Below are 27,500 nucleotides of genomic sequence, written 5' to 3'. Positions count from 1 at the left end.
GGAGTTACCTGTACGGAAAACCCCCTTTTATGTGTGCCCTCGGCAGTGGTGGAGATATGCCCCGTACAGGTGTGTCTCTCAGGCCCTGTGGGGGAGCCCATTCCTGGCCTCCTCCGTCATATCGTGATGAAGGAAATCCACTCGCGCTGACCTTATATGTCTGCGCTGCCCTCGTCTGAACAGGCTATGTCAGGTTACTCGTAGAAAGGCCTGCCACTCCTCGTCTTCGCACCTGGTTCGGTTGTTCCCCCCGACCGCGTGGGAACGTCTCACCTCCGGCCGAATACGCCTCGCTTGTTCGGAGTCGGCCTGGTGCAGCTGGTGGTTTCGGGCTGAGGGGCCCGTTTAACCGCTCGTTGTGCGGGGTCCGGGGCCTAATCGGCCCTGACGGCTCCCGACTGGGACAGTGAGCCGCGGAGACCCCTCCGGCCCCGTCCGCAGCGCCGCCCTCCGCCAGTAGATGGCGGTGTTAATCTTCAGAGACTCAGCCCAGGAGAGGCTGCTCCGCTCCGTGCGGCTCACACAGGACAGGGTCACCCTGCGAGAGAGCGGGTCCCGCCACCGGCTCTTAGCCTTTTGAGGGCCGCGCAGTTGTTGATCTAAGACTCGGCGATTAGCGCTTCTGTTTTAGTACAGAGGGAAGGAAGCGGGGGCCATTTGGCAGCAGTGGAGAGGAATCTGAAAGCGGTAATTGATTGTTGAGTCTCCGTTGTCACGTTGATCTGAAAAGTGAATGTGTATATCGAGTAACAAGAGGCGAGAGACGCCACATGATCTACAAAAAAAGAAATCAGGACGAGGTGAACACCAGGTGCTGCAAAGGTGTTCTTGAAGAATCACAACATAACAGATAAAAACTTCAGACGCTCATGCGCTGAGCAGAAACTAGTTCAGCGCCTTTATTGGAATAAAATAAAAACCGTCAACCTGGTATCAGCCGCTGGCGGTGTCCCTCAGGGTGTGGCTGGAGAGGGTGTCTCTGTACACCGCTTGCTTCCTTTTTTTTTTTTTTTTTCCCTGAACTTTGACAAAATGGCGGCTTTGCATTATACTCCAGCAGCTGCAGCCTACCTGGGCCTGGTCACGGTGGCTCCATGTCGACAGACCCCTCGTCTCCTCCGGGCCTATAGAGAAGGCAGAGCCCTCGGCAGTGTGGGCTGTAGCGTGTAGCATGTAGCGTGTAGTGCGTAGCGTGTAGTGCGTAGCGTGTAGCGTGTAGCGTGTAGCGCGTAGCGTGTAGCGTGCCACAGCGCAGACTTGCGTGGCGTGGCCTGTCGTTCGGGCGCAGGCTCCACGCCGTTGCCCCTGGTGATGTTTCCGTTTGTCTTCAGTCAGCTAATTGGAAGTGAAGGGTTGTGGTTTCTCGTTGGAGTAAAGGACAGAGATCCAGTGTGTAGCGCTAGTGCGTAGCACCCCGTGTGTACCGCCTGTGTGGCTTAGCACTGGGTTTAGCTGCCGAGGCGGTGCGTGAACCCGTGTTGTGTGTGTAAACGTGTGCGTGTCTGAAGCACACCTATATAAGAGATTGTGATTCCGTGCATGCCGTGTGTGTGCGTGTGTGTGTGTATGTGTGTGTGTATACAGCATGTCTGTGTCTAACGCAAGAATGTCTGCTCAGTGTCTGCCTGTGTGAGAGTGACTGTATGTAGCTAACACAATTTCTCTGTCTTTGTTAAAGACTTTGTGTGCGGTTAAATGAATGTGTTAGAATCTATACGCATTTGTATGTGTCTTTTAGTACATATGAGTGATTGGAGTTGCCTGTCTAGGCAGCGGGTGTGCATGCGTGTTTATGCGGGGGGACTGTACTTTCCCCGGTCCTGCCCTCTCTCGGACCTGCAAGACCCGCGGTGTAGTCTGTCACTGAATGTCATCATTGACTGTAAAAGTAAAAAAAAAAAAAAAACAGTAAAGCCAGCCTCGGATTACAGGAAAGCAGCACTGCATTAAAGAACAAAGGAGATCGATGGCAGTACATTAAATTTTATGCGATTGAAAAAAAAAAAAAAAAAAAAAGAAAAATCAACTAATTAAAATTGATTACTCTTGCTTTGTAAAAGTGTTTCTGAATTAAATTATTGTATGAAAACATTTTGACCAATCGAGGGGCAGAGGAAGTATCCATTACGGGATTGGCACTGAGAGGCAGCGGATGTTTCCGCGGTGATGGTGGTGGTGGAGTAGTTTACTGTGCGGTGCTGCTCCCCTTCTTGAGCCAGAGTTACGCCGTTTAGTCTCCCCCCCTGACCCCTGACCCCTGCCCCTGACCTTTAGCCCTCAGCCAGACTGGGTCCTACTCTGGGCCTTTCACCTGGAGGAGGAGGAGTGGGTTAAATACTTCTGAAAGTGAGAGAGTGAGAGGGGCTGTCCTGCTGTAGGGTGAGAGAGAGACAGGTTTGGGCTATCCTGCTATAGGGTGAGAGTGAGACAGGTTTGGGCTGTCCTGCTATAGGGTGAAAGAGAGACAGGTTTGGGCTACCCTGCTGTAGGGTGAGAGGGTAAGAGAGAGACAGGTTTGGGCTATCCTGCTGTAGGGTGAGAGAGAGACAGGTTTGGGCTATCCTGCTATAGGGTGAAAGAGAGACAGGTTTGGGCTACCCTGCTGTAGGGTGAGAGAGAGACAGGTTTGGGCTATCCTGCTATAGGGTGAGAGGGTGAGAGAGAGAGAGAGAGACAGGTTTGGGCTATCCTTCTATAGGGTGAGAGGGTGAGAGAGAGAGAGAGAGACAGGTTTGGGCTATCCTGCTGTAGGGTGAGAGAGAGACAGGTTTGGGCTACCCTGCTGTAGGGTGAGAGAGAGACAGGTTTGGGCTATCCTGCTATAGGGTGAGAGGGTGAGAGAGAGAGAGAGAGACAGGTTTGGGCTATCCTGCTATAGGGTGAGAGGGTGAGAGAGAGAGAGAGAGACAGGTTTGGGCTATCCTGCTATAGGGTGAGAGGGTGAGAGAGAGAGAGAGAGACAGGTTTGGGCTATCCTGCTATAGGGTGAGAGGGTGAGAGAGAGAGAGAGAGACAGGTTTGGGCTATCCTGCTGTAGGGTGAGAGAGAGACAGGTTTGGGCTACCCTGCTGTAGGGTGAGAGAGAGACAGGTTTGGGCTATCCTGCTATAGGGTGAGAGGGTGAGAGAGAGAGAGAGAGACAGGTTTGGGCTATCCTGCTATAGGGTGAGAGGGTGAGAGAGAGAGACAGGTTTGGGCTATCCTGCTATAGGGTGAGAGGGTGAGAGAGAGAGAGAGAGACAGGTTTGGGCTATCCTGCTATAGGGTGAGAGGGTGAGAGAGAGAGAGAGAGACAGGTTTGGGCTACCCTGCTGTAGGGTGAGAGAGAGACAGGTTTGGGCTATCCTGCTGTAGGGTGCGAGAGTGAGTGAGATCTGGATGGACGGGGGGGTCTGTGCCCCTGGGTCAGTACCCTTCTCCTGGTTTCGGGAGATTCCCAGGGTGCTGATCCTAAAAGAGGGCTGTTGTTTTATGGATGTCTGCTGATGACATGCTTTCAGGGTCCATTTGGGACACTTTGTGCTGAGTTTATTTTTCACTGACACGGCATTCCTTTGCGTGTTCTCGCCGAACATCAGTCAGACCGCGTGTCTATCAGGAAGTCCCTGTTCTTTCAGAGTTGAAGCTCAATTAAAGTTTCAGGTGAAAGGCGTTCTGTACAAAAGACAATGCTTTAACCCTTTTCGGTGTAAGATCACATATGTAATTACAATGTTCTTAACTTAACTGGTTGTACGTCGCTCTGGATAAGAGCATCTGCCAAATGCCACGTAATGTAATGTAATGTAATGTAATGTAATGCTGATAATTGAAAGCAATGGCGTTCTGGAACTCTGATGTGGAATTTAGGAAAAAAAACATTCCAAAAAACCTACTCTTCAAGGGGTTAAATATCCAGGATTTAACCGCCGCATGGCAACATTCTCATTCTCCCAGAATGCCAATAAAGTATTGATGGATCGTTCCATATCGGGCCTACAGTGAGCTTAATAAGCTTGTCTAAATCATTATGACATGGAATTCGCCACACAGAAACGTCCTCTGCGCTCTTGTAACAGCAAACAAACCACCGAACACAAAGTTGACACGTTTTCTCTTGAATGAAAGCTGCAGGGTTGAGGCTCGCGTTTGGCTGCAATGCCGGCTCCAAAAACAGCATTATTCTCACATTCAGTGCAGTCTGTACGCACTTGGGAACTGGTACAATTTCTGTTATTTTTAGCTCTGTACTCCAGAAGATTGGATGAGGAAAGAAATCATGAATATGAGGTTAAAGTGCAGACGGTCACCTTTAATTTGAGGCTATTTTCATCCATACTGGGCGATCCATTTAGAAATGACATCCGCTTTTATACCAATTTAGGGGATCCAAAGTAATTGGACAGTTAGCTTCTCTGCTCTTTCTGATTAGTCAGGTGTATTCAATCACTTCCTTAGTGCTGGTATAAGAAAGCTTTCAGTGTCTAGTCCTGCTTCTAGGCTTCTTGCGTTTGTCAACATGAGGGCGAGAGTTGTGCCAGTTGTGACGGTCAAGGAAGCCATTTTGAGCCTGAGTAAAAAGTTCTGCCTGTAGGTATGAGTGAAAGTCTGGCGTATAGGGGCTGATGGCTTGTGTGAGTGTTGTGTGAGTGTTGTGTATCCTGACAGCCACATGGTGAAGCAGTGACAGGGGCTCACAGCTCTTCCCCAGCCAGCCCAGGCTGTGGGGGTCGAGCGTCATGACCCCTGAACTAGACACTCACCACCAGGATGGTGAAGGACTAGCACTTCAATTAAAAAAAGGTTTTTTTTTTCCACTTTTTTTTCTGCATAGTGTGCAATTGATTTCATGTTTTGTTCCACTGAGTACCGAATACAGACACATGCGCATGCACACGCACGCACACACACGCACACGCACACACACACACACACACACACTCACGCGCACACACACACACACACACACACACACACACACACACACACACGCATATGTAGTCACACTCGCCCAGTTAACATCAGTTATTTTTATCTTCCAGAAACAAATGTCAATAGAGTTTTCCGTGACTTTGTTTTTCCCTTGTACAATAATCTTTTTGACCTTTTAGTTCCAATAGTTCCTTTTAGAACATCGTAGTCTTTAATGAGTATAAACCCGCCATCTTTATGATGAAAAACCCAATGTCTTGCAGAAGATAATTGTTTTTCAGGTTAGGAAGAAATCTCCTTAGTGATTAGATTAGACTGTTCTTTCTCATTTATATGAGAAATATATTAGTCATATTGTATTAATGGCTCTTCATTATTTTATTTTTGCCAAAATGGCTGAGTAATTATGTCTATAAAAGCGATTAAAATCATAACTATTATAAATTCCATTCACTAAAGTTTATATAATGTTTATCCTTAACTTTCTTGCATAGGTTTATGAACCTGGACCTTCCGTCTGTGAGACGGTATGAAAGTACACAAAGCTGCACTGTACTGTCCGTATGGGGGGGAAGTGCTGTCCATTGTAGTGGATGACAACTGCACAACAAACAAAAGAGTTGTATTTAGCATTATCAAGTGTTTGTGAGTGGGCGGCACGGATGGTGCAGTGGGTAGCACTGCCGCCTCACAGCAAGGAGGTCCTGGGTTCGAATCCCCATGGGCCGGGGCCTCTCTGTGCGGAGTTTGCATGTTCTCCCCGTGTTCGCGTGGGTTTCCTCCGGGTACTCCGGTTTCCTCCCACAGTCCAAAGACATGCAGGTTAGGCTGATTGGAGAGTCTAAATTGCCCCATAGGTATGAGTGTGTGAGTGAATGGTGTGTGTGCCCTGCGATGGACTGGCGACCTGTCCAGGGTGTATTCCTGCCTTTCGCCCAATGTATGCTGGGATTGGCTCCAGCCCCCTGCGACCCAGTTCAGGATAAGCGGGTTAGGATAATGAATGAATTAATAAATGTTTAAGGGGGGTGGGGTGGTTCTCTCTCTGGACTGGGGCAGGGCATGTGTACAGAGGGTCAGTTTGACTCCTGCATGTTTAAGGGGTGGGGTGGTTCTCTCTCTGGACTGGGGCAGGGCATGTGTACAGAGGGTCAGTTTGACTCCTGCATGTTTAAGGGGTGGGGTGGTTCTCTCTCTGGACTGGGGCAGGGCGTGTGTACAGAGGGTCAGTACAGACTCCTGTGTGTCTGAGGGGAGGGTGTGGTGCTCTCTCTGTGCTGGGGCAGGGCGTGTGTACTGAAGGTCAGTTCGGACTCCGCCCGCCGTGCCCTGCGCTCCCTTGGGCCGCCCCTCCCCTCTAAAGGTCCTTTCAGGCGGAAAAGACGTGTCATAATTAGAAGGCCATTTAAAGATGTACTTTTAAAAGATGAAAAACACCGTGCAGTACATCGGCTTGTTAGAGGAAGAGGGAAATACCTAATTGCATCAAAAGCCCATTCCATCTTCAGGGTTCCAGTATCAGTGGCCCATCGCACTGAAAGCATCTAAAGCAACTTGGCCCCCGTTATCGAATCACTCACGGAGCCAGCTAATTAAAATAGAGCTTCATTCTTTTTTTTCTCACTTTTTTTTCCTCTTGCTCTTTCTCTCCCCCCTCCAAACCGTTGTTTGGGAGGAATTTGAGACCGGCTTAACACAATTTCTCCTTGTCTATGAGCCTTTTATTATATCAGTGATGCCTCTCCACAAATGTACAGGGCAATTTGAAATGAATTGATTCACACTGAGGCGGGATCCTAGACTTGCTAATGATTTCCTTTTAGCGTGGTCCTCCGCCACCACCACCCCCCCCCCCCGCCACGCCTTGCTCACACGCCCGCGCACTCCGACATGATCTCTCCTTCTCCTGGAGTAGCGGTAATTACACACAAACACGCGTGTGCCCTTCGCTGCCATAGAACAGAGTCACATTGACAGCAACCACACCAAACTGCACACACAGCATGTACCAGTTTTTTCAAAAAAATAATTATTTGTGCCAACTCTTTCTGTCAGGCCGTATTGGTTACTGGATTTGTAACCAGAAGTAGGTTCATTGCATTACATTAATGGCATTTGGCAGACTTATCCAGAGTGATGTACAGTTGATTGGACTAAGCGGGAGACGATCCTCCCCTGGAGCAATGCAGGGTTAAGGGCCTTGCTCAAGGGCCCAACGGCTGTGCGGATCTTATCGTGGCTACTCCAGGGATCGAACCACCGACCTTGCGGGACCCAGTCATGTACCTTAACCACTACACAGGCCGCCCTGCTACACAGGTTGAGCACTGTTGGCATGCCCTTAACGAAGGTGCTTAAACTGAATTCCTGTGTTTAAAAGCCAGGACAGGGGTGCTTGCAGAACGCATAAACAGTACAATCTAACAATCTGGAACTTATAAGAACCTGGCTTTAATTTACGAATAAAATGGTTTCCTTCAAACTTCAAGTAATCCCAATGGGTCTACCTGGCTAAGATTTCGGTGGGGGTCCGTAATATGCAGGCCTGCTGGCTATGGCTCTGGGACATAGGCCAGGATTCTGGCAGCAGGATTCTGTCCTTAACTTTCATTTGCAAAGAGAAATTGATAAACGTTCAGAAACAGGTTAGTTTGATTATCACTTGTCAAACGTGTGCTTGTATCGGGTGATGAGGGGGAAATCCAGCACCTGCTTTGAATTATGAGTCAAATTTAAGGATAAATGCTGTTTGAATCAAAGGCTGGTTCCCTACTAGTCTTTGCCCAGATGTGTATGGGTGTAACAGTACTGGGACTGCTCTACTCCCTCATGTACGCCAATATGACTTTCATGTTACAGAATTTCATTTCACAATGCCATATTCTCCATGTTGGATCAGCTTTTAGTAGTTTGCGTTGGATCCTCAAACCATGAAATGAATCAGGCTTCTGCTGACCCCAAATGAGCCACTCAGGAAATATTCTGTTTCATATGTGGTGTTTCTGTGGCAAAATCGCTGAGTGGAACGACCCTTTTATGTTTTATCGCTCAGAATTTTTATTTAAAAGATTGGTATAATCGTATTTTAAAAGATCAAATGATTTTTTTTGGCTCTAAGCAGCTAAGGGGCAGAAGGAAGTTTGTACTTTAAAGCATGTTCCCTAGGCCTTTCAGATGATTTATTTTCCAATACTTCAGAAAGTTTTTTATTTTGGCGAAATTTATACCATTGCCATGGTACCAGTCCCTTTGAAACAACGCCTTGCAGTATTTCTAAAAGGCTCCCAATCCAGGACAGAATAAATAATTGTGTGATTTGCTTTTTGTAATCTCTCTTGTCATTTTCTAATCCAATTAAGTAAACAGAGTAAAATATTCAATCTCAGAAACAAAAAGTGAAGAGACAGAGTAGTTTAGGCATGTGCAGTAAAGAAGACATTGCTCCTTGTGATGTCATGGTGCCACTTCCTGAGAAGAATTGGCCTTACTGCCCCACCCCCCCTCCCCGGATGAAATCCGATTTCTTCTCATTTTCGGATATAAATTTTGAGGGCGAAAATGTCAAGAAAAGTGCATCGTTAAATCTGAGTCCGATTCAAACTCAATAAGGGCGCCCGGCGATTTGCGAAACCCCGTTCTCTCGTCAAGCTCAGCGGTCTTGGAGCGCACTGTTTAATGTGGCAGTTCTCCACTGATTGAGTTTTCTCCTCTTTTTCACTTATACCTGACACTTTATTGCTTATCTCATTTGTAAAGATTATTGGTTAAGATGAGGGAGCACTTTGGTGCATTAGCAATTTTAGCCTTAGAAGACGCATTAGAAAATAATGGTTATGAACCAAGAAATATATTACCGGTATTCGCAAAAGCAGCCGTGGATGGTCCCGCCTTTTAATCCAAGTTGATATTTCGCCTGTCCAATCAGATGCGTAACGGCACATACAAGGGTGAAACAGACCTCTTTGCAAGCAGAATGTGTGTACTTCCCTATGCTACAACAACAATGATCTATACGTCAATAACTAGACAAGACTAAAACCTGTGCAATGTGGTTATAATTGATTGAGATGTCTGGGTGTAACTTGCCTAAAGCAGCTACGTCATCCGTAAAGAAATAAGCACTTTTCATGCCCCAGAAGATCCTACACAACTCTCTCTCGGTAATGGACACCCCACCCCCTTCTGCTAGGAACACAATGTTAATTTTGCACGTACCCGTTTTCAGAGAAATTAGCTAAACTTTTTTCTTTCTTTTTTTTGCCCTTCCCTTTCCTTCCCTAAATCCAATGTGCAATGTTCTGAAATAGTTTTGACAGTATTTTTTCCTGCACTTATTTTGTTTGATTTTCTTGTTTATGGTTTTTAAGATTATTTGTTTAAAATCAGAAACATTAGTTTAAATGATTTGTTTAAGAAGTGCAAAACGCTAAACATGAAATTTACTCAGCATATGTGTATTTGTGTCAGTATGTGATGACCACATTCAGACACGTTCTAGTATTTAAGCTGCTATTTCAGTTTAATGGGAAGCAAGGACTTTTTAAAGTAACATTGAGTGTTTTCACACGTTCAGTATGTCCACCTTTTTAAAATTAGTGCACAGTAAGGAAGGGATAATACAAACAATATTGCTTTAACACGTGTTGTGTTAAATCTATAACACCAGTTCCAAACAAATCATACATTTAAAACATAACTTAACAACCACACAAAGCTCTTTGACATCCCACTGAAATGCGGTTGTCAACTGTAGTTCAAATTCAAATGAGAATCTCTAATTGTACAACAAACTAATCGAACACATTGACTGTGTAACTATTTATAATAATAATAATTGACTAACAGGAGTCGTACAGAATGGTGAAAAATGAATCCTGCTGAATCTGCAGTTTTTACTTGAGAAGTATACGGTTTCACCATCGTTTGTCTTCAGTGTGTTCACACTGTAATCTTCTCTTTTCCGATGGCAATAATAATATAAGCCTATTTGTACTGATCAAAATGCCAGTCAATGTCAAGATCATTTCCAGGCTATGTTTACAATTGATTTTCTTCTTTTTTTTCTTTTTCTTTTTTTTTCAGTTAGAAAAAAAAAAAAATCAGTCTAAAGCTATCAACAGTTGTAATGATGTAAATGCATATCGGTTTGGCGGAAGTGATTATAGTTTTCGTTTGAGACGTTTTTTAAGGAACCGGCAGAGCTGCTCTCTCTCTCTGTGGGGTTCTCGCACACTTCCCTGTCATTTCTCACACACTAATGACTCAGCTCTGCTATTGACTCAACTCAACTCAACATATTTTGTCAAATGAAACCTCTCGAAACAGAACTCAAACCGTACTGTCACCAAACCCGTAGTTTATCCAGTTTTAAGTATTTATTTGTGTGTTTGTTTGTGTGTGTGTTTGTCGGTTTGTTTGTTTGTTTGTTTGTTTGTAGCTCTGTTTCTCAGCCTTGCAGCGGGGGATTGGCTCTGCCCGTTGTTTAATCTGCTTGTCACAATGGCGGTTCCGGGTGACTGGGTGTAATGAGCCTTTAGCATATCGAGATCCAGGAATTTCCACACCGCCCGTGTAGTCCTCGTGCGCTTCAAAGGTCACACTAATGTCACGGCAACACTAGAGTACCGCGCACTTAAATCTTTTAAATGTATTTGTTAAGTTTGAGAGATGTGGCTTATGTTTATTTATCGGACTTGTCTGGGCCGTCTCTGCGGTCTGCTGAATAATTCCCCCTTTTGGATAGTTTTTTTTTTTTTTTTGGTTTCATAATTGATTGATGAAAGGGGAATGAGTACATTAGTGTTATTTCTTCCTACTCCTTTTTCGCACATGTAAACAGGTTTTAGTTTTAGTGCTGGTGGAGGGAATTGATGATGTCTTTTTTTGCTGATTATCTCGTTCATCTGTTTTTAACTACCGTTTCTGTTTTGTTACTATTTTACATGTTCAAAATAAAGATATCAAGTCAAATCTGTTGGTTTTGAAACGGACAGTTATTTGACCTCGGTCTCTTCCATAGGTTAAATAATTTTTGGGTAGGCTGTCGTCTCTGATGCATTGCTAACGACGGGTTTTATTGGACGTTACAGGCCGGGGAAAATCGCGGAGGTTCCCCTTTATCGGCAGCCATCTTCCCCGCACGATTTGTCTTTCCGTTAAAGAAGAGGGATACGGTCATTTAGACGGGCACTCTCTGTTGTGTGATCTTCAGCTGTTTTTGAAAATGTAATCATTTTTGGATTTAAAACGGGCCTTTAGTATATGCAATGCATTATACAAAACGAATTATGGACAGGCAGCATACTCAATCACTTTTTATCTTTTGCCACTTTAAGAAAAGAACAGTAATCAGAACCTTTCAACCTATTAGAGGGATGACTCTTACAATTGAATGACGGGGACCGCAGGTGCGATAACGAGGCGTCCACGTCGTACCTTTCCCCCTCTCTCTCCGCCGCTTCGAGCAGGTATTATTCTCGTACATCCATATTTTAAAAGCACCACTTCGGACCTGCAGTGCCCAATTCACATTCATGTTTTAAGAGTACTAAAGGAAGCACTTTTTTAATTCTTGGGGAAAAAAAAAAAAAACTTGCTAAGGTGGGAAGCTGGGATGAGACGTCTTTGGTTAAAAAACACAGAGGAATCGATAAATGCCATGCACTTACAACTTCAGGGACTGTACGCCGGTGCTATTTAATTTTCTAGTGCATTAACTTTTTAAGTCATTACAACGGTCTGCTTTCATGATTTGATCACAGTGTATTTTTAACCTTGGGAATTACTGAAGTTTTTGAGCAAAGTATTCTTTAGATATTAGATACAGATGAGCACTCCAACATTAAGTATAGATTTTCTTTCCCTGCGCACTCTAGGTGGAGAATTTGTCTTAAAGAGGGTAATAGCAAATTAAACTCCAGACTCCATTTGTTCGGCTAACCCTGATGGGCTAATTCTATCACTGCGGATCTGCTCCTGGCCTGCCTGCGTGGGGGGGAGTCCTCGTGTGCACACTTTTGGGAATCTGTCAGAAGTTACCGACCAATTAAACAGACTTATAGAGTTGGGCTGTCTCATCCCCGTCTGGAGCTTGCGTTTTTCCGCGCCGCGGACAGTCCGCCTTTTTCCCGCTCGGTTTGAAGGGAGCTTCCGCTCTTAAAGCGAAACCGTCTCCCTGCAGTTCGCCCCCCCCGTCGAAACCCGGGGGCCGGGAACCGGGAACGGGGGGAAGACGGCGGGTCACGGCTCAGCCTAAAATGTCCCTTCGATCTCTCCTTTCGCAGATCGCCACGGCGGTGAAATTCTTACAGAACGGCAAAGTCCGCCAGAGTCCCTTGGCAACCCGAAGAGCCTTCCTGAAGAAGAAAGGTGAGGTCATCCCAGCTCTGAGTTACGGCGTTCCTGCGAACACCGATCGCACAAAAGCTTTTCAGTTTTAACACCATGTGTGCAGTTGGCTCGTTTCGGGGTTCTGGGCCCACGTGGGTTCGCTCCGTTTTAAAAATGGCCCGTTCAGCTTTAAATTCACTGAACAGTTAACCAAGCTTTACGTTTTTTCAGGTTCACATGCACATCTCTTGCGTAAACCTGAGCCCTTACAAATTTGAGATTGTGTAGCAGCTGTTAATATGTGTGATATTTTATACCTGATTTGTTGTTTATTTGATTAATTCTCAGTTGTGTATAAAGCATCACTGCAGGTGCATGGAATTCCTCCTTCACGTATATACAATATTTAACGCCAAAAGTCTGAGTAAATGGCGTCACAGGGAAGCTGAGTGTTTATCAGTTTTCAGTTCATTGATGTCTCTGGGCATATGAGCATATCAATGCTTTAGATTATTTTGCATCATATATACTCGTATGTTATGGAAATGCCTTGATATTGTCAACCCAGCCCTCATTTTGGGGTAGAAAGAAAAACATTTTACACGCACAAACACTATTTCCCGTGTAGAATTCCTTGCTGGCATAAATCCTCAGCAGAAATCCAATATTTGAGAGGCACAGGCACCGTCTGATGGACAGTGGCTGGAGATGTCCGGCTGATGAGGTCATCTGTTTTCAGAGGTCAAAGGTGGAGGCCGTGGCCGGGTGCCCTGGGGGGGTCGGGCGGGGGCGGGGGGTGCGCGGGCAGGGTGGGGGTGGGGGGGTGTTGCCTCGGTGGATAAATGACCCACCAACCACGACGCTTCTTTGGGCTACAGAGAATGAATATTGACAAACTCTCCGGCACTTTCAGTGGAATTGTCAATCATGTTTGCTCCCAGCATTGTGAAGCTTTTACTTAATTTAGCCGTTCTCAGAAATACACGGCACCGCAGCGGAAAGTTGCATTGAACAGTTGCCATGAGCGGGGGAGGGGGAGGCGGAGGGGGGAGGAAGGCCGGGTTAAAGAGTTTGAACAGCGTACGACACCCCTGAACCCACAATATGGACTTTTTCCATCGTTCCTCTGCGTCTGATCTGTGTGGTGGCTCAAAGTGCAGCTTATGGGGAGAAAATACATGTGAATTTAGTTTTAGTTTTCTCCTCTGGATTAAATTGCAGTTTTTTTTTTTTTCCCTATTGTGTTTTTTTTTTCCCTTGTAAATTAAAGTGATCATTTATTTTGTTCTCGAAGCCAAAGCCGTGCTGCTGTAAGCCTGTATCACTTCCAGCACAGCAGTGTCGTCTCCCATCCGCAGGACTTCTGTCCTCAGACCTGCGCTGGCACACAGCAGCGTGTGGGCCCGTTTGTATTAATCTCTTAAATCGAAGCAAATGTTAATTTTCTTCTTGGAGGAAAGCAGAACATGCCGCATTTCCGTGACACCACCACCGGCAGTCAGGTCTGTCGTCCGCAGGATGTGCGGCTCAGACCCCCAGTCCCTCAGAGCGTCGTGAGGTTTTATACATCACGCCGCGGCAAACCGTGGGAAGCCATTTAAGCGTTTTAAACGCTGTGGCGTAATTGCTTACGAGACGACGCCATATTAAAAAGGCCGGTTTCAGTGCTCTCCCGTGGCCCCGTGGCGGGCGGGCGGGCGGGCCCGGGCAGGTGCGGGGCCAGGGATGCTCTCTTTCATTTCAGGCTTTCATTTCCCCCCTCTCCTCGGCCCCACCGCTGCAGCTCCACGGCACGCGAAACCCTCCCAATTCTTTACGGGAGGAGCCGTCGTACTTCAGGGACTAATTAATCGTAAGAGCTGGGGGGGATTTGGGCCGTATCGTCAGGCCGCTGGAAAGCGGGCCTAAAAGCTCCATGACCAGAAGAGGTAACCTGAGCTGAAATCCATCGCTGCCGGCTGCTGTTCTTCACGTCGGCGAGCCCCGCTCCGACTCCAGTGTCTTCAGCATCCCCCCCCCCCCCCCGGTCCGCGTCTCTCATTATCAACAATTTGCCTTTATTTATAATTCACGACTGAAGTTCCCGTGAATAAAATATTCATTTTATTTTTTTATTTTTTTTTCCTTAAAAGACGCTTTTATGCCGGTTGTGAAACCACACGCAGAGCTGTGTTTAGTCCCACGTACGCCGTGCACTGAGCCAGGCTTGAATGAGTTTTTAAACCAAGGTGTGTTCAGAGAAGAGCGGATCTTTTTCTTTTTCTTTTTTCTTTTTTTTCTTTCTTTAAAATATCTCTTCTGCAAGGGCACTAATAGAGCATCAATTATTTATGCTCCATCTTGCCGTGATATTTTAGTGAACAAATTTCCCTAGTCAAATGGGTTGGGCCGCAGCCTCCCGAGCGGCCAGGAGCCGGAGAAGTGGCACGTTCGGCCGGAACGCGGGAGCGCGCTGCCTGCTTCCATTTGGCGTTAATAACAGGTTTGACAATCGGGGTCACGAGCGCTTTACTGTGGAGAATATTGTCTTTATGCTCCTGATGGCAAACTGACAGACCTATTTGCATAAAATGTTTCTGCTAGAAATGTATGCCTGGTGTAAGCTCACCTTAGATTGCCTGCGCGTTGCTGAGGCCGCGTCAGGTAGACATTTCTGCTGAGCTTGTTCTTAATAGTTGTAATATTTGGCGTGTGGTGCTTACCTAAATGATGGTGCTGTGTATGATATGACATTAAACACGGCTCCTTGAGATCCTACGGTAAGCCGTGTCTAATACTGGAGCCCTTTTGGAGAAACGTTTACATTTTAATATCAGGTGAAGTATCTGTTCTCTCCCTAGTACCTGTGTAGCTACTGCTTTTGTGTGGTTTGATGTTTTCTAGGCCATTGGGCCAGACACGGCTGCGTTGCAGGGCAGTCTATGTGCTGCCGTGTGTGAGATTGGTGCCCTGTCCATTCTGAGTGTCCAAATGGGCACCGATGCTTAATATCCGTCCTTTTCCGCCTGCGATCTTCATCCTGCTCAAATATACAAGCCATTGATTTCACTGGTGGAGGCCTGGACTCAGTCCCTGTAGAGCACTGTCTCCGGTCCATCTGTCCACTCGTTGTGTACGTACACAAATAAGACGCAGTCCATGGCGATGTTATCTTCAGGCCAACAGTTCCAGAGGTGGCAAACGATGGTTGTGTGCCGTTCATTTTTGAGGATATTTATATGTTTTTCGTGATTCCTCCATGTCCCTAGCGCACAGATCCGTGCCGGGGGGTGCAGCGCCCGCTGCGCGGGATGTAATCACACGCATGTCCACGTGACCCGGGACCGTGAACGCCAGGCCTCCCCAGGGAGGTCATCCCGCGTCAATACGTCCTCAAAAACCTAATATTGCTTTTGTAATTTGATGTTTTTTCTAATATATGGGGGTTTGAGTTCCATCAAACGAGGGCACAATTTCCAGGCCACTAGCCTTTTAATTACCAATCCTCACAACTGCGCGGCTATTGATGTCACTCGGGGCTAAATGGCACGCACATTTCCAGCAGTGGAGTGAATGCCGGCTCTTAATAATATTATTTATCTTTATTCACGCCAGGCTGTTTGTCCCTGTTTCCGTGTGTGGTCGAGAGGGTAGGCCTCTGCCTGCTTCAGACTACCAGCATCTCCTCGCATTTAAAATCAGATTAAATAAAAAAGAAAAACAACATATCCTGTATGATTATAAAGTGGGCCGGTGTACTAATCACAAGCAGTCCTGATAATTGTTGAGCGATGCGAGTTGCACAACAGAACCTGCAGTTACCGTGGAGATGAGGGTTGGCAGCCGATGACATGCGTTTCGCCGGCTCAAGGGTTCTCTCTCTAATTCCTCTGCCCCTGACAGACTTGAGTAGTGTCGGGTTGTAAAAAAAAAAGGAACTAAAAAAAAATCCGGCCGTGAATTTGCATGTTGGGGAAAATGGCCTCTTGTCAGCAAAAGGCCATCTCAACGGAACTTCACCTTGAAAGATGCAATTATGTCACAACGCTGAATTAGTTTGTAAGTGACTCTTCCAATTTGAAGTGGGGGAGGTGGGGGGGGGGGGGGGGGGGGGGGAGTAATCTTCACCGCAAAGTGCTGAGTAATCCGAAGTCAATTTAAGTTTATTAAGTTTCACATAAAATTTCCCTTTCTCTCTCGTATCCTGCTGAGTTCACAGAAGCCACCGGCCCCCCTTCCTGTTTCTCGTCATGACGACAGGCTGCCCAATAAGTTATTTCTGTCATTTGAACTTTTTTATGAATACATTGCGCTCCAGATTCGAGTTTGATTGGCACGCTTCATATTAAAACGTGCCTTAAATACTGTACCGGGAGTGGCAGCTTAATTATAATGGGGGTGACCTTTCATTTTCCCTGTTTATTGCTAATACCCATTAATTAGGGTTAGGGTTAGGCCTGGGTCACGGTAATAAGAATTAAATATAGCAGCATTTTGTGGAAATGATTCATATTGCTTAAACTGCAGTCGGGTTTAAAGTCGCCGGGCACGGAATCCATCTTGTTTATGCACGTTCCTCTGAATTATGCGCCGCATTTAAAAGTTTCAATTTATTCGGATGCATGTCGCTCTTCCTGAGAAGCTCGGGTGTAATTGACTAATCAGTCTTCGCTCCTCCAAAACCTAACCTTGAGCAGGGGGGAGCGTGGGGGATCTCATCCGCCCAGGAGGAACTGAAGACCCGGAAACCAGAGCGGGACACGCGTGACAGAAAACACGACCACGCTCCCCGGAAACCGGCGCACCGCGTCGGCTCCCGTGAACGCTGGTGGAACAGGCGTGGTCCTGATGCGCGCGGCCGTGCCGTTTACCAGAAGGAAGAACCGGCCCCTGTTTGTGTTTGTGCTGACGGTAACAGGGCCGTAGATGCGGTTCTTGTTTTTAGTCAGAGAAAAAATGTGGCAGTTTAAAAAAAAATTTTTTCGTAAAAATTGTTTACACGTCCTTCTCAGAAAAACCGCCGGCCTGTAACCGTGACGACAGCAGATTTCCCAGGACGGGGTTCGGTATGATGCTCAGGTTTCTGTTGCCCACTCTCCGTCTCTGTGTGCGATTATCGGGCCTGCTGCGTGGTTAGCGTAGCTCTAAGTGCTGTGGGAACTACAGCGCGGAGTCGTGCCTGGTGTGGATACGCCATGTCGATGTCACAGAGGGGGCGATATAGAGCGCGCTGTCCACCCCCTGCCCCCCCTCCACCACCCCCCATCCCCCCAACCCTCCCCATTACTGTGACCCTGTGAACAACCCCCCATCCTCCCGACGCACGCGCAAATATATGTCCCTCTTAATTCCTAATACAGTTTAATGTCATATTTATGTAAATATTTCCTGATTTCTCTGGGTATTAACAGCCAGAAATGTCAAAGCTCACATAAAATGAAACAATAGCATCTCCTGGCAGAGTGGAATTTAAATTGGATTCCGGCGGCGGTGCCGGAACGTTCCGCCGGACGCGGGCCGAGGGCGGGAGCCGCGGCTCTGATTGCGCGCTGCGCATTCCTTACACCATAATCTCCGCTCCTCGCATTATTTACTCGCCCATTTGTGCCGTAATGTGCGCCCGAGTGGGGCCTTTTTAAAAAAAATAACCGTCCTCTTAGCCCCCCCCCCCCACGCGCCCTCTCCCCTCGAAGGCTTCGGTGCGCTGTGGCTGTTTTGTTGTCAGCGTGCGCGCACCTCAACCGTCTTCTTTTGTAACTGACGATTTTCGCAACTCCTCGCGTTAATGTTCCGACGCCTCCCGCAGTTTAAAAAAACAAAAAAGAATTTAAACTGCCTTCATTAAGATTGTTCAACAATCTTAAACAAAAACAATGTGCTGTAGGGATGGAATGGTGATGGACTTTGGGGAATTTCATCAGGTTTCTTGGCTTGAATGTTCCAGGAACACGTGAATACGAGCATTAATTAAGCCCCTTTCGGTCGACGTGTGTCTGTACTTTTTGAGGGATTGAAATGTCAGGACGCTGTGACCTGTTTTATTCAGCAATACTCCCTGGAGGAACACCCGTGTGCTGGTCATGTCCATATGAGGAATAGAATTCGCTGAAGGATAATATTTTCTCTGTCTAAAATGTTGTGTGTATTCTCCACAGAATTTTTTCTTCTGTTCTCATCTGCTCCAGAGTCCAGTGATGTATTGTGATGGCAGTCCTGCTCCTGTGTCCTGCAAAACACTGCTGCTTTTCACTCTGCTGCTTAGCTGCACTGTTACTATGCCAGGAACAGTCTCTGCACAGTTAGAGTCAGGCAGTTTGCTGCTGGTCAGGCTACCCCTGGAGCAGGGGAGCTGATACTAACTGCTCAAGAACTGTTGCTTTCAGTTGCTAGTAGTGACTGTTACACCACCAGGGATGTTCAGTTTAGAAACATCACATACTGTTTTGTGTCCTTACACCAGTAAAAGGTTTATGGGATGAGGCAGGTAACGCCAGGGTTTTGAGCAGCCAGCCAGATATGTGTCTAACAGTAGCCTGTCAAACTGAGGTGTGTAGTTGGCCATTTGGTGGACAGCCAGCATTTGTGGAACTCCTTGTAATGCCCTGCGTAGTGAAACCCTCCCTCCCTGGAGGACCGCAGGGCTGGTTGTGTGGAGATGGCCGTGGCTGTATGGAACAGTGTACTGTGTGGTATGATGTCCTATTTTAAGACAATCCAGCCCACTTCTGTACATGTCATCAGCTTATCGTTTCAGGTAGCTATGCCCAAACACCCATAACAATGCTTCACTACGTATTAACTTGGTTTCACACTTTTTACATTTCTATAATATGTCAAAATACAGTGTCCATTGTGATGTCACCAGGACCAATCCTACTTATCCTTTCAAAGCTAATTGTTATGCAAATAACAGTCATTAATAAAGTGCAAAAAAAAAAAAAAAAGGGTTTCAATTTTGGGTCTGTCAACAGTATTGAAGTAAGTTATAAAACGCGCTAGGCCCGTTTGCTGGAGCGACACCTTCGTTGCCTTCGAGCGGATGTGGCTCATGGCCCTCGGCATTGATAGGGCGCCGTCGGCAGGGGAGGTCACGTGACTAACCCCTCGGACAGAGATAGCTACGGCCAAGGCCTGCCGCGGAGGGAGAGGGGGGGATTGATGTGGTGATAAATAACTCCACGGCGCCACCTAGCCCCCGGTCTCCCACACTCTGTCATCAGCGGGAGGCGATAAAGCAGGGAAATGAGCGCGGAGACCTCTTTTTAATACATAAATGAATAAGCTATGAGAACGCTCATTATTTAGAGCGTGCAATTGTCAAGCAATGGTGCAATTCCTGGGGACACAAACGGCCCGTCAGGGCGGGTAGGATCAGCGTTAGAAACGGGTTAAAGTTGCCTTCCCCATCTCAATAACCCACTGACCTCCATCTATTTACAACCCTCTGACACTTCTTTTTTCTCTTCTTCAAATTTCATATTCAAAATGTAAGTAATCTTCATTCAAGGACAACTTAATAATTCTGCCAGCGGTGAGACAATAAAACAGCATTCACCTTTTAGCACCCAAAATATTTTAGTAAGCAATTTTATAATTGGCTGTCCGAGCTTGTTCTTAACCCATAAAGTTCAGAAGTGCCAGAATCGGAGAAATGCTTTTTTTATGGAGGGGGCCTGTCGCCTCTTCGCCTTTGGGAAAAAAAAAAAAACAGCCCTGCGAATAAAAGGCTGGAAAATAGAGCCGTAAATAACGTGACGCACAATGGGTTTTCCTTTAAATAAATACCGATCAGGTTTATGTTGAAAGACAATAGAAAACGTTGCCCAGATATGCAGTTTACAGTATTTATAGCTGTAATATCGAGGTGCCACTGCCGTAATTTCATGCCCCAATGAGAATGGCAAGGTCAGAGCCGAATGCCTGGGCTGAGCATCTGCTAATACGCAGACTCATAAACAGCCCTGTGTGTATCAGGTGCGGCAAATAATACCGCATAATGAAATACAGAATAGCTTTCCATTATTGTTCCTTTTTACGGTGTCGTCATTAGATGTAATTTATATCTTTAAAAAAATTCATCTGGGAGCAGGTCGATCCGAAATAGGGGTCTGAGGGGTCATTCCACAGGTTTTGGAAACAGTAATAAATTTAGCCTTTTTTTTTTTTCTCCTCCTCTCTCTCTTTTTGTGAGTTTCCTTTTTCAAATGTGAAATTTGTTCTTGCCTTGTTTTTTTTTTGTTTTTTTTTTCCCCTCCCCTTCTTCATCCAGCCTTGGTTTGTCTCCCCTCTCCCTCGTAACAAACGGAGTTATCAGAGTTTATCATGTGGACGGGGACGGCCGCGCGGGCTTAAATTTAACAGGGGGAAATATATCCGCCCGCGCGTTCGCATGCGTTTCATCTCCACGCACGGTACTGCGGGGAGGCGCTACGTATGGCAGTGTAAATATTTAGAAAGGGTTAAAATTGCGGGACGGGGGGCGAGGGGGGGCAGGGGGGCAGGGGGATTTATCGTGCTCGGCAGGGCAAAATTTAAAAAAAGGCAAATTTATGAAGGTGCTTAAGACGGCGGCGCTGCTCCCTTCCCCTGTGAGGAGAGGGCGCGCGCCTCATCCCACGGGCAGACGCTCAGGAGTCTGCTGCGGTCGCAGGAATCCTGGGATCCCGGGCGGGACACATTACTGCTTACTGGACGCGGCGGCCTGCGTGGAGCGAGCCGTCGGGGGGCGGGCGGTTCCTGGCACTCCCCTCTCCCGCTCCCCGGCCTTGGTGGACTGTCCGGAGCCTTTAATGCACTTTCCTGGGCCCGGAGTTCACTTCCCGACATCGCCCCCCCGGCTCCGACGTGCCCGCCCCCGCCCCCGCCCCCGCCCCCGCCCGCGCCCCCGCCCGCGCCGCTTCCTAAAGAGCCATAAATGTGAATAAACATTTGCCTTAACAAAGCGGGCGGAGTTGTAAATCGCGTTAACGTCCCTTTGAGAAGGAGAGAGCCGCGTTGCATCCGGAGAACTGTGTCTGTCTGTCCGTCTGTCTGTCCGTCCGTCCGTCCGTCCGTCCGTCCGTCCGTCCTCTGCAGTGACCTCTCAGGGGCTGCCTCTCTCTCCTGTAGATCTGAGCAAAGTCTTTTCTCAGAAGTTTAAGCACCCATCTTCAGGTCTGCTTTGGCTCTGAGGCCCAGGCTTCTCTCATAAGTTTAAGCACCCACCCCTGTCAGGCCTGCGTTGGCTCTGAGGCGTCTGTGCGCTGACGTTCACAGGGGCTTTCGCCCCCGTTAGCCGCGTGGTGCGACGCTGAGTTAAACTGAAAGACGACTGTTAACATCCAGCGACGCCGCGTGTAGGTTTGGCGATGGTTTATGTGCAGGGGATGCAGCCCGTTTCCTGTGAGTCACCTTGCAGAAGGAAGCGCGACCCGGGCCCTCGCTATAATTTCTGCCATAGGCCACGTCTTGCTGTTCCTCTTAAAATGGCTCTTTTCAAGCGAACCTCTCGAGGCATTGTTCTTTTTTACAGCGGCGAGCAGGAGTTTGGAACGACCTGGAACAGTCTCTGAATAAATCACCGCGGGCAGCCGGCAGTAGGAGACTGCTGCTGGGGGGGGTGGTGGGGTTTGTGTTACATGAAAACTGCCCCCCCTTCCCTGTGAGTGTGAGCTAAACAAATAGTTAGCGGTTTAAAAGGCGTTCAGAAACGCCGCGCGGTGGGGGAGGAAAGCGGAGCTGAATCTATGGCTGAAGAATGGCTCCACCCCGGTTCCCTGGCCCACATCGCTCCACCGCTGGGCCCATTGTTCTGCTGCAGGAGAGCCTCCGCTCACTGTCGCTTTACTGGGCATGGGAGCGCTCGTTTAGCAGCCCGCCGTCCCTCCCCGCCCGCCCTTTCCCCCTCTCTCATGGAGGGGCTGGGCTGCCGTGAAGCGCAGGGCTGAACAGATACCAGTCTGTGTGTTTGGGAGCAGGGCTGAACAGACGCCAGTCGGTGTGTTTGGGAGCAGGGCTGAACAGACAGTGGTCCGTGTGTTTGGGAGCAGGGCTGAACAGACAGTGGTCCGTGTGTTTGGGAGCAGGGCTGAACAGACAGTGGTCCGTGTGTTTGGGAGCAGGGCTGAACAGACAGTGGTCTGTGTGTTTGGGAGCAGGGCTGAACAGACAGTGGTCCGTGTGTTTGGGAGCAGGGCTGAACAGACAGTGGTCCGTGTGTTTGGGAGCAGGGCTGAACAGACAGTGGGCGGTGTGTTTGGGAGCGGGGCTGAACAGACAGTGGTCCGTGTGTTTGGGAGCAGGGCTGAACAGACAGTGGTCGGTGTGTTTGGGAGCAGGGCTGAACAGACAGTGGTCGGTGTGTTTGGGAGCAGGGCTGAACAGACAGTGGTCCGTGTGTTTGGGAGCAGGGCTGAACAGACAGTGGTCCGTGTGTTTGGGAGCAGGGCTGAACAGACAGTGGTCGGTGTGTTTGGGAGCAGGGCTGAACAGACAGTGGTCCGTGTGTTTGGGAGCAGGGCTGAACAGACAGTGGTCCGTGTGTTTGGGAGCAGGGCTGAACAGACAGTGGTCGGTGTGTTTGGGAGCAGGGCTGAACAGACAGTGGTCCGTGTGTTTGGGAGCAGGGCTGAACAGACAGTGGTCGGTGTGTTTGGGAGCAGGACTGAACAGACACTGGGCGGTGTGTTTGGGAGCAGGGCTGAACAGACGCTGGGCGGTGTGTTGGGGAGCAGGGCTGAACAGACGCTGGGCGGTGTGTTTGGGAGCAGGGCTGAATAGACGCTGGGCGGTGTGTTTGGGAGCAGGGCTGAACAGACGCTGGGCGGTGTGTTTGGGAGCAGGGCTGAACAAACGCTGGGCGGTGTGTTTGGGAGCAGGGCTGAACAGACAGTGGTCCGTGTGTTTGGGAGCAGGGCTGAACAGACAGTGGTCGGTGTGTTAGGGAGCAGGGCTGAACAGACAGTGGTCCGTGTGTTTGGGAGCAGGGCTGAACAGACAGTGGTCCGTGTGTTTGGGAGCAGGGCTGAACAGACAGTGGTCCGTGTGTTTGGGAGCAGGGCTGAACAGACAGTGGTCGGTGTGTTTGGGAGCAGGGCTGAACAGACAGTGGTCCGTGTGTTTGGGAGCAGGGCTGAACAGACAGTGGTCGGTGTGTTTGGGAGCAGGACTGAACAGACACTGGGCGGTGTGTTTGGGAGCAGGGCTGAACAGACGCTGGGCGGTGTGTTGGGGAGCAGGGCTGAACAGACAGTGGTCCGTGTGTTTGGGAGCAGGGCTGAACAGACAGTGGTCGGTGTGTTTGGGAGCAGGGCTGAACAGACACTGGGCGGTGTGTTTGGGAGCAGGGCTGAACAGACGCTGGGCGGTGTGTTGGGGAGCAGGGCTGAACAGACGCTGGGCGGTGTGTTTGGGAGCAGGGCTGAATAGACGCTGGGCAGTGTGTTGGGGAGCAGGGCTGAATAGACGCTGGGCGGTGTGTTTGGGAGCAGGGCTGAACAGACGCTGGGCGGTGTGTGTTTGGGAGCAGGGCTGAACAAACGCTGGGCGGTGTGTTTGGGAGCAGGGCTGAACAGACGCTGGGCGGTGTGTTTGGGAGCAGGGCTGAACAAACGCTGGGCGGTGTGTTTGGGAGCAGGGCTGAACAGACGCTGGGCGGTGTGTTTGGGAGCAGGGCTGAACAAACGCTGGGCGGTGTGTTTGGGAGCAGGGCTGAACAGACGCTGGGTGGTGTGTTTGGGAGCAGGGCTGAACAGACGCTGGGTGGTGTGTTGGGGAGCAGGGCTGAACAGACATGGGCGGTGTGTTTGGGAGCAGGGCTGAACAGACGCTGGGTGGTGTGTTTGGGAGCAGGGCTGAACAGACGCTGGGTGGTGTGTTGGGGAGCAGGGCTGAACAGACATGGGCGGTGTGTTTGGGAGCAGGGCTGAACAGACATGGGCGGTGTGTTTGGGAGCAGGGCTGAACAAACGCTGGGCGGTGTGTTTGGGAGCAGGGCTGAACAGACGCTGGGTGGTGTGTTGGGGAGCAGGGCTGAACAGACGCTGGGTGGTGTGTTGGGGAGCAGGGCTGAACAGACGCTGGGCGGTGTGTTGGGGAGCAGGGCTGAACAGACGCTGGGTGGTGTGTTGGGGAGCAGGGCTGAACAGACGCTGGGCGGTGTGTTTGGGAACAGGGCTGAACAGACGCTGGGCGGTGTGTTTGGGAGCAGGGCTGAACAGACGCTGGGCGGTGTGTTTGGGAGCAGGGCTGAACAAACGCTGGGCGGTGTGTTTGGGAGCAGGGCTGAACAGACGCTGGGCGGTGTGTTTGGGAGCAGGGCTGAACAAACGCTGGGCGGTGTGTTTGGGAGCAGGGCTGAACAGACGCTGGGTGGTGTGTTTGGGAGCAGGGCTGAACAGACGCTGGGTGGTGTGTTGGGGAGCAGGGCTGAACAGACATGGGCGGTGTGTTTGGGAGCAGGGCTGAACAGACGCTGGGTGGTGTGTTTGGGAGCAGGGCTGAACAGACGCTGGGTGGTGTGTTGGGGAGCAGGGCTGAACAGACATGGGCGGTGTGTTTGGGAGCAGGGCTGAACAGACATGGGCGGTGTGTTTGGGAGCAGGGCTGAACAAACGCTGGGCGGTGTGTTTGGGAGCAGGGCTGAACAGACGCTGGGTGGTGTGTTTGGGAGCAGGGCTGAACAGACGCTGGGTGGTGTGTTGGGGAGCAGGGCTGAACAGACGCTGGGTGGTGTGTTTGGGAGCAGGGCTGAACAGACGCTGGGTGGTGTGTTGGGGAGCAGGGCTGAACAGACATGGGCGGTGTGTTTGGGAGCAGGGCTGAACAGACATGGGCGGTGTGTTTGGGAGCAGGGCTGAACAAACGCTGGGCGGTGTGTTTGGGAGCAGGGCTGAACAGACGCTGGGTGGTGTGTTGGGGAGCAGGGCTGAACAGACGCTGGGTGGTGTGTTGGGGAGCAGGGCTGAACAGACGCTGGGCGGTGTGTTGGGGAGCAGGGCTGAACAGACGCTGGGTGGTGTGTTGGGGAGCAGGGCTGAACAGACGCTGGGCGGTGTGTTTGGGAACAGGGCTGAACAGACGCTGGGTGGTGTGTTGGGGAGCAGGGCTGAACAGACGCTGGGCGGTGTGTTTGGGAGCAGGGCTGAACAGACGCTGGGTGGTGTGTTGGGGAGCAGGGCTGAACAGACGCTGGGTGGTGTGTTGGGGAGCAGGGCTGAACAGACGCTGGGCGGTGTGTTTGGGAACAGGGCTGAACAGACGCTGGTCGGTCGGTGTGTTTGGGAGCAGGGCTGAACAGACGCCGGGCGGTCGGTGTGTTTGGGAGCAGGGCTGAACAGACGCCGGTCGGTCGGTGTGTTTGGGAGCAGGGCTGAACAGACGCCGGTCGGTCGGTGTGTTTGGGAGCAGGGCTGAACAGACGCCGGGCGGTGTGTTTGGGAGCAGGGCTGAACAGACGCCGGTCGGTCGGTGTGTTTGGGAGCAGGGCTGAACAGACGCTGAGCGGTGTGTTTGGGAGCAGGGCTGAACAGACGCCGGTCGGTCGGTGTGTTTGGGAGTGGCGTGCTGGGCGGTTAGTGTGCTCGTGAGCCTATCGATGGCTCCGCAGACCCCTTTGTTCAGACGCCAGCGCTCCGCAGGACCCGCCCGTGACGGTGTGTGATTGGAAGTGAAACCCCGCTCTTTGCACAAAAGGAAATGTTCATATTAGATTTTTTTTTTTCTTTTTTTTCCCACCAGGGAGCTCTTTGCAATTTAATCATCACTAAAATCATTAAAAAAGATCTGAAGATTTAATTATATTGGCATTTTCAAAATTATGTAATACATTTACATTACAATGAAGAAATTAAAATAATGCATTTTCTGTGTCTGGGGTTTATGAAAGCTACACCTGGGAAATATCGCTCCATAAGTGGACAGACTCTTATTTTGCAAGCCTAGTGCTGTAGTAATGGGAATGTGTGTTCCAGCCTCGATAGCCCGAAAGAGGTCGTGGCTTATCCAGGTTTCTCTCAGAGGTGAGGGTCTGGCTCCTGAAAGAGAGGCTTGTTATGGGGCTATTAGCCCTGTCTGTGTGTCTCCATAGCGTAGATGGGGCAGGGGGAAGTTTAGTGTTTTGGAAGTCTAGAATTTGGGAGTGGTCAAATTGGGCAGGTGTGTGTGCACGCACACACATATAAGTGTGTGTGTGTGTGTGTGCATGCGCTTGTACACACCTGTGTGTGTGCGATAGTGTGAGTGTATGTGTGTGTTGTGTGCACTCATGTTTTTTATGACATTTTATTTGACTTATTTATTTTATCTGACCCCCTACCCTTCTCTTTCATTGCAGGTCTGACGGATGAGGAGGTAGAGTTGGCCATCCAGCGTTCGGGCAGCACAGAGGAGCCCCTGGCCCTGGCCCCGGCCCCTGCGGGCCCCTCACACATCCTCCACCCCCCTCAGCTGGCCCCCGTCCCCTACAGTGAGTGACCCCTCCCCAAACCCGAGTGCCATCTTGGGTGTTTCTTATTGACCAATTACGGTCAGTGTTCATTTTACACCTTGGGGAAAAACGTTCCCGGTATCAGGGGCTTCTGTTAGTGTTGGTGTCAAGGCCCAAGCGTTGGTGTCAAGGTTGAGTCATCTCCCACCTCCTTTTAATCGAGCAAAACTTGCCCGTCTCAGCCGTCTAGCCTAGACGTGAATACAGAAAAACAAGTATCTATTTCAGTGGGATTTTGTGAACTGTCGATTGTATTCAATTTCTGAATACAAATATACGGTAAACAAACCAATTGCGAACAAAAAGGTAATCACGAAGAGGAGACCGAAATCTCCAATTATACCCTGAATGTGTCACCGCCGGGGCGTTATCATTGGGCCTCTCTCTCCCCCCCAACACAAATCTCCTCCTTCACTCCCAGGAAACGAGGGGGGACTTCGCTTAGGCTCGCCACCTGTATCTTTATTACCCCGCCGGGTTATGAGTGCTGTCCGCTGATTTACCAATGCAGAATGAAGTGCGCATAATGCTTAACCCGTATGACAATGATTCCAGATGTATTCCACCCTCATTTATTACCCTGCCGTCCTTGACTCCCCTGGCATCTCATGTTTTGTAATGAAAGTGATGTTGATGGGATGGCCATGTAGTTAGGCTCTGGCCTCACTATAGTGGGGGGTTTTATATCAAAACGGCTATAAGAGAGCTGCATAATGAGGTGAGAGCAAGGGAGTCTTGTACGAGGGTCATTCCGAAAAGAGGGGGCTACCTCTCTTTGATGTCCTTGTTACGGCGACGACGTGCTGGGACCCGCATC

General features: G+C 49.2%; 1 protein-coding gene across 2 annotated transcripts in view; it reads left to right on the top strand.

Annotated features, from left to right (window-relative positions):
• The window catches only part of pex14 (peroxisomal biogenesis factor 14), an 85,267-nt gene that overhangs the window by 28,156 nt on the left and 29,611 nt on the right, over positions 1-27,500 (top strand). For both annotated transcript variants that reach the window (XM_061257814.1, XM_061257815.1), the window contains exons 3-4: positions 12,195-12,279; positions 26,531-26,662. In XM_061257814.1, coding sequence (XP_061113798.1) covers positions 12,195-12,279; positions 26,531-26,662 — 217 coding nt within the window. The remainder of the gene's footprint in view (positions 1-12,194; positions 12,280-26,530; positions 26,663-27,500) is intronic.

The sequence above is a fragment of the Conger conger genome, chromosome 10 (genome assembly GCF_963514075.1).
Source record: "Conger conger chromosome 10, fConCon1.1, whole genome shotgun sequence".
NCBI classification, from domain to species: Eukaryota; Metazoa; Chordata; class Actinopteri; order Anguilliformes; family Congridae; genus Conger; species Conger conger.
The sequence above is the reverse complement of the archived record's forward strand: the minus strand, read 5'-3'. Positions and strand labels throughout refer to the sequence as shown.